Source organism: Octopus sinensis, linkage group LG1, assembly GCF_006345805.1.
Source record: "Octopus sinensis linkage group LG1, ASM634580v1, whole genome shotgun sequence".
Lineage (NCBI taxonomy): Eukaryota > Metazoa > Mollusca > Cephalopoda > Octopoda > Octopodidae > Octopus > Octopus sinensis.
The window spans coordinates 112,579,292-112,592,467 of NC_042997.1; the positions used below are offsets into that span (position 1 = coordinate 112,579,292).

The following is a 13,176-nucleotide window of genomic DNA, read 5'->3' on the forward strand; positions in this document are numbered from 1 at the left end:
TGGATGAGGCTGTGAGACTTCCAGAAGTTCCAGAGGGTTTCCCTGACACAGGATTCCATCAGCTTGGCGATGCAGCTAGTAAGACTAATGGGGCTATAGTTGACAGGCAATGTGCGGTCGCCTTTTTTGAACAGAGGGATAACACTGGCAGTTTTCCACTGCTCTGGAGTAACACCATTGTCAAGACAGAATTGGAAGAATAGAGAAAGTTGACTTAGAAGAAAGTACCCACCGCATTTGAGAAGTAAGTATGTAACACCATCGAGACCAGGAGAGGCATAGTTGTGTTTATTCTTAAGGTGACGTTGTAGCATTGCTGGTGTAAATTTCATAGTAGATATAGAGTCCGGTGTCAGAGGTGATGAAGATGGAACATTTTGGTCTTCAACAGTAAAGATGCTTGCATAGCATCCAGTAATGATTTCTGTACAATCTTTGGGATTGCCAGTAATCTGCCCAGTGTGGGGATTGCGAAGGGGACCAACTGGAGAGTACTAGGCTTACAAAGAATAAGCCCTGGGGGCGATTTGCTTGACTAAAAGGTGGTGCTCCAGCATGGCCACAGTCAAATGACTGAAACAAGTAAAAGAGTAAAAGAGTAAAGAGTATATGGCAATGCTAACCATGTAATTAAGGTTTTGGTTCTGTCCCATTGTGTGACACCTTGGGCAATGACCTCCATCATAACCCTGGGCCAACCAAAGTTGTGTGAATGGATTTGTTAGATTAGATGGAAACTGAGAGAAGCCCATCACTTATATTTGTATGCATATGTTTTTGTTGTTTGTGCCCCCCCTCCCCATCACCACTTGAGAACTGGCATCGGTGTGTTCATGTCCCCATAACTTAACACTTCAACAAAAGAAACCAACAGAATAGACATGAGGCTTATTCTGAAAGCACTTGTGGGCAATTTGGTTTGACTGAACCCTCCAGCATGGTGCCCCTCCCCCAACATGGCCGCAGTCCAATGACAGAAACAAGTCAAAGACAAAAACCTTTACAAACCTGCTGAGCCGTATCACCACCTCTGTTGCTGGTCATGTTCGCACCTATGAGTCCTTTGTTCATATTGCTGGCCTTTCTGGGATAAGCACCACCAGCTACAAAGAGGAGAAGTAAAAGGAAATAAAATCATGATTAACCCTTTTATTACCATGTTTCAATTAATTTAGAAACTCATAACGAATTTAGTAAAATAACTCAGTTATTACCAAGTTGGAATTTGGAACAGATTAACATGAAATTTTGATGGACAATTTCAATTTAGATCTCTTTAGCCTTTTTATTACCATATTTCTGATCGTGGCCGTTCGCCAGCCTCATCTGGCACCTGTGTCGGTGGCACATAAAAACACCATCCGAAGACCCGGCAAGACTAGTCAGGCCATAACCCATGGCCCCTACCTGGGACGTAGTTAGTCCACCTGTGCATACCTTCCTTCTTGTGACACTTGTGAAGACCTGTTGAGGCAAGTGAAAATCAAATCAAAACAAATCAAAATAGATGAACATCAATGGAATTTGTATCTTTGTGGTACCAGTGCCGGTGGCACGTGGCACACAAGAAAACCATCCGAACGTGGCCGTAGCCAGTACCGCATCGACTGGCCTCCGTGCTGTGGGCACGTAACAAACACCATCCGATCGTGGCCGTTTGCCAGCCTCATCTGGCACATAAAAACACCATCCGAGCGTGGCCGTCTGCCAGCCTCGTCTGGCACCTGTGTCGGTGGCACATAAAAAACACCATCCGAGTGTCAGTGGCACATAAAATCACCCACTACACTCTCGGAGTGGTTGGCGTTAGGAAGGGCATCCAGCTGTAGAAACACTGCCAGATCTGACTGGACTGGTGCAGCTTTCGGGCTCCCCAGACCCCAGTTGAACCGTCCAACCCATGCTAGCATGGAAAGCGGACGTTAAATGATGATGATGATTTCTGTTGAAATGATCTGCCTTTGTTTCAGTTAATCTTGGAAATTAACAAGAATTCAGTAAAATAACTTATTGCATACATACAGCTATACAACTATGCTTCATGGCAGTGAAACATGGGCCATGACTACAGAGGATGTGAGAAAGCTTGAAGGAAATGAAGCCAGCATGCTCTGTTGGATGGGTAACGTCAGTGTGCACATATGACAGAGTGTCAATGGTTTAAGAGATATTACATGTTGTGTGCAAGAGAGAAGACTGCACTGGTGTGGTCATATGATGCGCATGGCTGAGGACAGCTGCATAAAAGTGCTGATCTCTAATTGTGGAGGGAACGTGTGGAAGAAGTAGACCCAGGAAGACATGGGATGAGGTGGTGAGAATGGATCTCCAGACACTGGGCCTCACTGAGGAGATTAGAGACCAAGGCTTACGGCGATTTGCTGTACTTCAGAAGACATACATTGAGCTAAGTAAAACTATGACCTTTATAGAAACAGGGAAGTCCTTAACAGCCCAAGCTGGTGCAATGTAAAAACCATGTGTGCTAGCACCACATACAATAGCACTTGTTCTAGCACCACCACATCATCATCATCATTGTTTAACGTTCGCTTTCCATGCTGACATGGGTTAGACAGTTCGACTGGGGTCTGGGAAGCCAAGAGGCTGCACCAAGCCCCAATCTGATCTGGCAGTGTTTCTACAGCTGGATGCCCGTCTTAATGCCAACCACTCTGAGAGTATAGTGGGTGCTTTTTACATGCCACCGGCACAAGTGCCAGAGGAGCTGGCAGTGACCACAATTGGATGGAGCTTTTTACGTGCCACTCGCACGGAAGCCGGTCAAAGTGGCACTGGCATCGGCTATGTTCAGTTGGTGCTTTTTACATGCCAATGGCGCAGGGCACAACTACAATTTCCATTTGATTTGATTTTGATATTGCTGATGTTGATGTACTTGACTCAATAGGTCTCCTCAAGCATAGCATGTTGCCCTACAATCCAAGGTACTTTTGAGTGGGCTGGTTATGCGACATTGGTGTAGGTTACAGCTAGCAATTATGCTGGTGCCATGTAGAAAGCACCCAGCACACTCTGTATAGCGGTTAGCATTAGCATGAGCATCCAGCTGTAGCAACCATGCCGAAACAAACAAATGGAGCTGGGAGTTGCTTTTCAGCTTGCCAGCTCCCTGTCAAACCATCCAACCCATGCCAGCATGGAAAACAGACATTGAATGATGTCTTGAACATTAACCCTTTCGTTACCAACCTGCTTGAAACCAGCTCTAGCTCTGTAGTACAAATGTCTTGTTTTCATAAGTTCTGAATTAAAATCTTCCACCAAACCTTAGTCACAATTTATGCTCCTAACACTAGCTTAATGAAAATTAAGTTATTTTACTAAATTCTTTGTTATATTCAAAATTAATTGAAAGAAACCCAGAGTATCTCAACAGAAATATGGTAACAAAAGGATCAAAATATATAATAGAGAAACAATTCTTAACTCTTTCAATACCAACCTGGCTGAAATCACCAATGGCTCTGTAGTACAAATGTCTTGTTTTCAAAACTTTTCAATTAAAACCTTCTACCAAACCTTAGTCACAATTTATGCTCCTAACACTAGCTTAATGATAACTAAGTTATTTTACTAAATTCTTTGTTATATTTAAAATTAATTGAAATAAACACCAAGAATCTCAAAATAAATACAGTAACAAAAGGGTTAACTAACATGCAATCTTTTGTGGAAGGTTTTAATTTAGATCATTTTAGAAGATGACATCTATACAAACAGAACCAGGGACAGCCTTGGGTGAGAAATTATCATAAGAGTTGTAGAATTATGGTTGTTGTTTTATTTTTTACACAATTTTATACTTAACAAAACTTTCAACAATTCACAAAATAGAAAAATAAGTCATTAAAAGACTGAAAATATATTTTGAAATTTAAAATCTTTGAATAATGGAAAGAAAGTAAAAAATTATTTTACTGTCATTTAACAAAATCATTCTCAATCCACACCATCACCCTCTCTCCCTTTCTCTAACTCCTAATATTACACTTTCCCTTCTACTTCTCCCCTTCTGCTCCTCCCTCCTTATCTGATACTCTCCCTACAACCACCCTCTCCCAATAATAACCCTATTCTTCCCACCATAGTGTTTAGCTTTCATTTGTCTGAGTCGGTAGATTGTGGTCATGCTGGGGCACCACCTCGAAGAATTTTAGTCAAACAAATTGACCACAGCACTTGTGTTTCAAAGTCTAGTATCAGTCTCTTTTGCTGAACCACTAAGTTACGAGGTTATAAACATACCAACACTGGTTGTCAAGCAGTGACAAGGAACACACACACAGAACAGGCTTCATTCAGTTTCCATTTACCAAATCCTCTCCCAAAGCTTTGGTCAGTCCTAGGCTATAGTAGAAGACACTTGCCCAAGCAACTAAAACTGAAACCCTTCAAAGTTTTGGCCCAGTGACCCAGTGGTCTAGTAACCCAGTTCGCAGTGCAATGACTAAAACAACAACAGAAATTAAAAGAAAAAAAAGCAAAATGTGAAACTGCATCAAATCTTTTATCCACCCTGCAACCCCAACCCCCACCTTAACATCTCAAGTGATCAGAGTTTTGCCATTCATTCCACGACATATCTAAGACATTGCCATGTTAAGAGGAGGGGTAGTGAAGGGGTGGATATTTTACTATTTTACTTACTCGTGGTAGTATTGGTTTCTGTTCCAGGTTTTTTCTCCTCGCTCTCTTCTTGTGTTCTTTGCTCTTCTCTCCAGCGCTGGGCAGCATCGGCACAGAGTTCCCGTGCTTTTAAGCTTGCTGGTGTTGCACCCTTTGCAATTGCATCTATGACAACGTCATCAATATTCAGTAATGCTGCATCGTAGTAATGTGCAATGTCAGTAGCCGTTGTGGATTTTCCTACAGAAAAAGAAGACACCACAAAGAAATGACAAAGAAAGTTGTTATATTATGGGAGTATAATTATACCAATAACCCCCGCACACACACACACTGGTTCTGTTTTCATCATCATCATCGTTTAACGTTTGTTTTCCATGCTAGCATGGGTTGGACAGTTCGACCGGGATCTGGGAAACCAGGAGGCTGCACCAGGCGCCAGTCTGATCTGGCAGTGTTTCTACAGCTGGATGCCCTTCCTAACGCCAACCACTCTGTGAGTGTAGTGGGTGCTTTTTACGTGCCACCGGCACAGGTGCCAGGCGAGGCTGGCAATGACCACGATCAGTTGGTGCTTTTCATGTGCCACCGGCACGGAGGCCAATCGAGGTGGCACTAGCAACAGCCACGTTTGGATGGTTCTTTTACATGCCACCGGCACTGCTATCACAACTACAATTTCCATTGATTTTTGATCGATCATTAATCAACTGATTAATCATTTAACCAATTAACAAATCAGTTGCTTGATTAATTGTTTGGTCAATCAATCAGCTAGATTCATTGGAGTCCCTTCGTCACCATTTGCAATCTCATCAATGACCTGCCCTCTCTAATCTGGGTCTGTTTGTCTCCTAGTTTACAGATTCCATCATCATCATCATCAAAATTCAGTGTCCGTTCTTTTCCATGCTTACATGGTTGGCTGCTTTGACATGAGCTGGTAAGGCCCAGAGTCACACCAGGCCCTGCTGTTTGTTTTGGAATGGTTTCTATGGTTGGATGCCTTTCCTAATGCCAACCACTTTTACAGATTGTGCTGGGTGCTTTTTACAAGGCAGTAGCACAGGTGTTTTATACATGGCGCCAGCATGGGGGCGTTTGACATGGTACCAGCACCCACAGCTGAGGGAGGGAGTGGAACTGTGAGATTAGAGTATGACAGAGGTACAGAGATAGCCCTTTCACTATTGTGAAGATATGTAACATATCGTATAATTATAAAAGGGTGAAATTTAGCCATTTCTCTGCAGACTGAAAAAATGATGAACAACCTTAATTTTCAAACCTTATTGTGTTCTCATCAGAGGTGTCTACATCATTTTGACAGTCTCCAGAGAAACAAGCAGCCAAACTGTTTATATACTCGACAAATGCAGCAGTTATTCTATGAAGAAGTCCCTAATTTGCATACCGAAAGTGTTTAACACTATAAATACCAGCGGCCTGTCATTGGGGATCTTAGTCCACACAGTATCAAGGTATGATCAAACTCGGTGACTGGCATCCGTTGCTAGTGGAGCGTTAAGAGTACCATACGAGTGAGATCATTGCCAGAGCAACAAGCTGGCCTTCGTGCCGATGGCACGTTAAACACACCATTCAAGTGTGATTGTTACCACGTCACCTTACTAGCACTTGTGCTGGTAGCATGTGAAACATTCGAGCGAGGTCGTCGCCAGTGCCGCTGGACTAGCTCCCGTGCAGGTGGCACATAAAAAGCACCATTTGGGTGTGGTCGTTGCCAGTACCACCCAACTGGCCTTTGTGCCGGTGGCACGTAAAAGCACCCACTACAATCTCGGAGTGGTTGGCATTAGGAAGGGCATCTAGCTGTAGAAACTCTGCCAGATCAAGATTGGAGTCTGGTTCGCCAGACCTCAGTCAAATCGTCCAACCCATGCTAACATGGAAAGTGGACATTAAATGATGATGATGTAACATATGGTATAATTATAACCAGGGCAAATTTTAGCCATTTCTCCATACCTTGGTAAGGCATGGAAGGAGAGGAAGGTGAGAGAAAGTTAGAGACAGAGAGACACATATATATTTATGGGTGCACTGAGAATGTCAGAGAGAGACAGACAGACAGACAGAGACACAAGGAGAGAGAGAGAACAATATTGTATGTCATACAAACAGTCCTGGAATAGAGAGGGCATGTCATTGAGGGAGGGAAAAAAGGAGAAGAATCAGAATGTATATTTAGAAGAGGAGGAGAAAAACTTGTTGAGAGGGAAATACACTGAGAGAGAAAGAGAGAAAGAAAGATAGATAGATAGTGTTATTCACCATAAGTTTTCATTAAAAACATGGTAGTTTTAAGTGCAAGTCTGTCAACACAACACAGAGCAGACTTTAAAAAATAGCTATGTATGTATGTATATATATATATATATATAATACATATAATACAAATGACAACAAACCTGGCTGATTGATTGATTGAATAAATGTATGATTAAACAATCAATGAGTTGATTGGTTAAATGATTAACATCTAATTAAGAAGCCCAAATAAATAACCATTATTATCATTTCCATTATTATTATTATTATTACTAGTCAGTATCTATTGCTATGCTGCCGGGTAATCAGCCAGTCAAGATGAAATGGATCCTTCAGCGGAAGCCAACTGCAAGAATAGGTTCAACAACAAACCTGTTTTTTTTTTAAACATATTTTAATTCTATCTTACACACACACACTATTTCTCTCAACAAGAACAACAACAACATGACATCATAGAGAAATTTCTTTTTTCAAAGTCTGTGTTGCATTGTCTATATGTTGAAAGATGTACAGAAACTCACACACACACACAGAAACATGCACACACACAAACAACCAAATAAATAACTATATGTATTATATATATGTATTATATATATGTATTATATATATATATATATATATATATATATCTGTAAATGTAATATGTGACAATTATTCGGTAGCCATGATATAACTCTGAGCTTCGGATGCCGAGGTGGAAATCCACACCGCCATCACTTCAGTTATCCGGCCATCGGACCGAGTTTCGGAGGCTACCAAATAATTGTCACATATTACATTTACAGATACATTCCTCTATTTACATAATATTGAGGTCTCTTTCTTTCTTTTGTTGTCTTACCGTTTTTATCAATATATATATATACATAGCTATTTTTTAAAGTCTGCACTGTGTTGTGTTGACAGACTTGCACTTAAAACTACCATGTTTTTAATGAAAACTTGTTAGTTACTATGGTGATAACACTATCTTTCTTTCTTTCTTTGTCTCTCTCTCTGTATTTCCCTCAACAAGTTTTTCTCCTCCCCTTCTAAGTATACATTCTGATTCTTCTCCTTTTTCCCTCCCTCTAATAGATGTTGTGACAGACAGGCAGATGGCGATCAGCTTCTCTTTTACAATTTAAGATTATTAAACAAAATGCTTAGCAGTATTTTTTCCAGTTTTCCATTCAGAGTTCAATTTCCACCAAAGTTGACTTAGCTTTTCACCCTTTCAGCGTTGATGAAATACATAACAGTTCAGTACTGGGGTCAATGACTTTGACCACTCATGCATCCACTAAAAAATTTCAAGCCTTGTGACTACAACAGAAAAGATTATAATTATTACTTTCAAGGTGGCAGGCTGGCAAAACTGGCACCATGCTGGTGAGCTGGCAGAATCATTAGCACAATAGGCAAAATGCTTAGTGACATTTTGTCCACCTCAACGTTCTGAGTTCAAATTCCACCAAGGTCAGCTCTGCCTTTTATTCCCTTCAGGGTCAATAAAATAAACACCAGTTATGCACTGGGATCAATTTAATCAACTAGATCCCCCTCCCCCAAAGTTTCAGGCCTTGTGCCTATAGTAGAAAGGATTATTATCATTCTATATCTCTCTCTCATCCTGTACTCAACCATCCCATTTATATTCTGATCTTTATCCCTTGTGAGAACGCCTGACATTTTGTCACCATCTCCATCCTGCTTTCTCCAAACTCTCTCTCTCCTTCTCCTACTCTTCCCTTAGGTTGGGTAACCATGTATTACTTTTGTGACAGCACACCTGTTCTTGTCCTCATTCCTGATCTCTCTCTCTCTCTCTCTCTCTGACCAGGTAACCTTTTACCTCCTCTACAGCAAGACACCCGTTTCTGTCTCTGTCTCACTATAACCGATCACCTCCTCCAATGCCCCCTCCATTCACAAAAGATTTTTTTGTCTTACAAGGTACTTGGTGACCCTGACAAGGCAGGTGCCACTTAAAAAGCATCAAATCCACACTGTAAAATGGTTGGCATTTGGAAGGGCCTCCAGCTGTAAAAACCTTGCCAAAACTGACCTCGCCTGTGCTTGTGCCACATAAAAGTCACTAAGTTCACCTTGCTGAGTTGTTGCTGTTAGGAAGGGCAACCAGCTGTAAAAATCCTGCCAAAACAGTTCCAGAAGTCTGGTGCAGGTTTCTGCCTGGCTGGTTCCTGTCAAAATGTCCCACCCATGCCAGCATGGAAGATAGATGTTAAATGATTATTATTATTATTATTATTATATTATTATTATTATTGTTGTTATTGTTATATTATTTCATTTTTTAAACTTTTAATCTGCATGTTTGTTACAGTCATTTGCCAAGATACACCCAGCATCCTGAGGTGAGTGAAGGATAAGAGATGTTACAATATGACTGAAAGTTTGAGAAGGGGAGATAGTGAAATATTTTCATTTAATACAACACAGACATTTAAATGGATAAGGTGTTTCTAAGGATGTGGGAAGTACTTGTCAGTACAATCTTTTGGATTTCTCTAAGACATGGTTCTCCTGGGATCTTATGTAGATGTTTCTCACATCCCTTTTTTATCATACCTGGGATAGCTACAATAACAGGAACAATTCTCGCTTAAAAATATCACATCTTTTATATTTCAATTTCCAGATCCTTATATCTACTTAGTTTGTCAAATTCCTTTACAGATATATTTTTATCAGTGGGAAAATTTACATCCATTATTATTATTATTATTATTATTATTTTACAAACTACATGTCAATTTGTACTAAACTGTATCAAGAATGAAAAAGAATACAATTTCAAGTAAAAGAATTTAAGGTGCCATGTAAAAAATGCTGGTGACACATTAAAAGCACCCAGTACACTCAGTAAAGTGGTTGACATTAGGAAGGGCATTCAATCATAGAAACCATGCCAAAGCAGATAATGCAGCTCCTGGCCTTGCCAGTTCTGGTCAGACTGTCAAACCCATGCCAGAATGGAAAGTGAACACTAAATGATGATGATGGTGAAGGCTGCATGATAAATTCTAAATAATTTTAAAACAAAAATTTTCTGTATTGTTTTTGCTTCTTGAGATATTTCAACCAAAGACTCAAACTGAAGAATAATTTTGGGGTTCCTAACTACAGAACTCACCAGAAAACGGTGACCCATGTATGATGATGGCTATTCCCCTTCTGTTTCGTGCTGCTTGACCATCGGGAGACAGATCAATTCCAAGATAACGTGTAATGGCAGCAGCAACTGGTGTCATTTCAAGTTCCCCAACGCCAGAACTGTCAGCATCTCTCACTTTCGCTGAAAAATCAAACATAGAAGAGAGGTTTTAGGTTAAGGCTGAGGTTCAAAGCAACACTATTGTATTAAGAGGATAACAGCAGGATGGTCTTGGGCTACTTGTGCCCATTATCAGTTGTGAACATCTGGCAGGATGATGATGATGATAAAAAGTATAATGGAATATTGGGTCATCCCATAAGTAATGTGGTTTTTCCAATTGCATGAACTAAAAATTGGAGGAGGATGGGATAAACTACCTGCATCAACTTGCTATAAAAGCAGGTAGTAATTTTACCTTGTCCTTATTCTTAGTGCAGGTTTTGAAGAGTGCAGTTCAATTTTAACAGTTATTTTTTCAAAGCTATATTGGAAGTGACAAAGGAGCATATTTGGTATATTTTGCTTTGAGTTCAATAAAGGCAACAACACAATGGAAAGTGCGAGGAATATTAATGCAGTATATGGGGATCGGACAATAAGTGTAAGCTAGTGTCAATAGTGGTTCCAGAAATTCCAAGCCAGAAACTACAGCCTAGAAGACAAGCCTTGTTCTAGAAGATCTGTATGCTCAACAAGGAAGTCCTGCAAACCCCTGTGAAAAAAATCCCATTGTAACTGTTGAGGAACAAACACAGAAGCTTGGATTTGGTCATTCAACCAGTCATTAAAGTCAACACTACAAGAAAAACAACCATCTTTGGTTTGAAGATAAAATATGTTCTTCAATCAGGATAATGCTTGACCACATACAACAGGGATGGCATTCCATAGGCTGGAGTAGTTTGAATGGGAAACAATGCCCCCCACACAATATTTGCTGGACATTGCCCCATCTGATTATCATTTATTTTGCATTCTTTAAAACCATTTGGATGGAAAGAATATGAATTATGATGAGGTAAGAACAGTACTGGAGGAGTATCTTTCATCACGGACAAGTGAATTTTGGAAAAGGGGCCTTGCAAGTCTACCAGATAAATGGAAGAGCATTGTAGAAAATGAATGATATTTTAGATTAAAGAAGAACTTTATCTTAATTTTGAAAAATAAAAGAAGTACAAAAAAACTGCATTATTTATCAGATGCCCCAATACAGAAAATTGAAAACATTGGTGTGACTCAGGCAACATGGTTAGAGTTTAGTAAGATAACAGGGTAACATCATTAGAAGGGTAGGGAGGGAGGAAGATGAGAGGAAATGAAATAGAATAAAATAAAATAAAAATAAAACAAGATATGATACCATAAAGCGGAGAAGTGAAAGAAAAGAAAATAAACGAAAATAATATAAAATACACAGAGGATAGTAGAGTAGAAGGAGGTTTAATTTTCTGTAATAGGTTGGGGGATATAAAAGGCTTTTTTAAAAGATCTTAAACTCTTTTGTTACCAACCTGGCTGAAACTGCCTCTGGCTCTGTAGTACAAATGTCTTGTTTTCATAAGTTTTGAATTAAAATCTTCCACCAAACCTTAGTCACAATTTATGTTCCTAACACTAGCTTAATGATAACTAAGTTATTTTACTAAATTTTTTGTTAAATTTTAAATTAATTGAAAGAAACACAGAGCATCTCAAAATAAATATGGTAACAAAAGGGTTAAAATATATAAGGTAGAAACAATTCTTAACCCTTTTTATGCCAACCTGGCTGAAACCAGTTCTGGCTCTGTAGTACAAATGTCTTGTTTTCATAAGTTTTGAATTAAAATCGTCCACCAAACCTAAGTCACAATTTATATTCCTAACATTAGCTTAATGATAACTAAGTTATTTTACTAACCTCTTTGCTATATCTAAAGTAATTAAAAGAAATACAGAACATCTCAACATAAATACAGTAAGAAAAGGGTTAAAGGTTTATGGATGTAGATGTTTTATAAGTTTTAAAAGTTTAAAAAATTTTTAAGCTTTAAAAGTTTAAGGATATATAAAAGGTATGTGGATATAGAAATAGGTATAAAAGTAGGTAGGTAGGTAGGTAGGTAGATGGATAGACAGATAAATGGGTTGATAGCAAGATAGACAAATCAATGTGTGTATGGTGTAGATATATATCTAGATGGATGAATGAATGGACGGACAGACAGACAGATTGATTGAGTAATTGATAGATAGATATTGATAGATAGATAGCTAAATTGATACATAGATAGATAAAGGGATTGATAGGTAGATAGATATTAATAAAATATAACATGAAGAGGCTTTGTAGTCTGATAGTTTGTTAAGTGAGGAAGAATATATGACTAATTTTCTGTGAAGCTTTTACAAACACCTGCAGATTTAGCAAACAATACTAATTAGTAAAAAAAGAACCCACCTTCTTCTATGTCATCAACATTCAACTTTTCAGTTTGTTCCACACTTTCCAAAGTCACATTTTCAGGTGATGTACATTTACTGGTGAAAGGAGGTATAATCACTTCTATTAAATTCTCTGCAGAATCATATTTTTTCACCTCGATGCCTTCAGTTTCTGTATCTACAACATAAAACAAGTTTGCTGTGAATTATATTCTTCCATTTTAAATAGAGTAAGGTGGGGTTATGAACTCATTTGCATACAGCCAATCAGAGCTCAACTATCAAACTACTGTCCACCTGGTCACGAAAATACTCTGAGTTCAGTGGAAAATGTACGTTATAGCAAAATCTAACTGTTCTACACAGGTTAACAGGGGTGACAAATGTGAAATTTAGTGTATAAAATGAATGGAGAGCTGCTCACTGATAATGCCATAAGTGTTGCCAATTTGTGCAATTTACTAGAAAATGTAAATGAGTCGAGCGTGATCGGAGCACAATCCGAGCGTGATTGTTGCCAGAGCAGCCAACTGGCTTCCATGCCAGTGGCACATAAAAGGGCACCATTCAAGCGTGATCGTTACCAACGTTGCCTAACTGGTACCTGTGGCAGTGGCATGTGTAAAAAGATTCAAGCGAGG

At 39.3% G+C, this 13,176-nt stretch overlaps 1 protein-coding gene across 1 annotated transcript in view; it reads right to left on the bottom strand.

Moving 5' to 3' along the window:
- The window catches only part of LOC115220578 (hydrocephalus-inducing protein-like), a 175,731-nt gene that overhangs the window by 43,855 nt on the left and 118,700 nt on the right, over positions 1–13,176 (bottom strand). Inside the window, exons 35-38 of the mRNA XM_029790763.2 lie at positions 12,552–12,713; positions 10,085–10,246; positions 4,672–4,890; positions 1,009–1,103 (exon numbers count right to left, since the gene is read on the bottom strand). Coding sequence (XP_029646623.2) covers positions 1,009–1,103; positions 4,672–4,890; positions 10,085–10,246; positions 12,552–12,713 — 638 coding nt within the window. The remainder of the gene's footprint in view (positions 1–1,008; positions 1,104–4,671; positions 4,891–10,084; positions 10,247–12,551; positions 12,714–13,176) is intronic.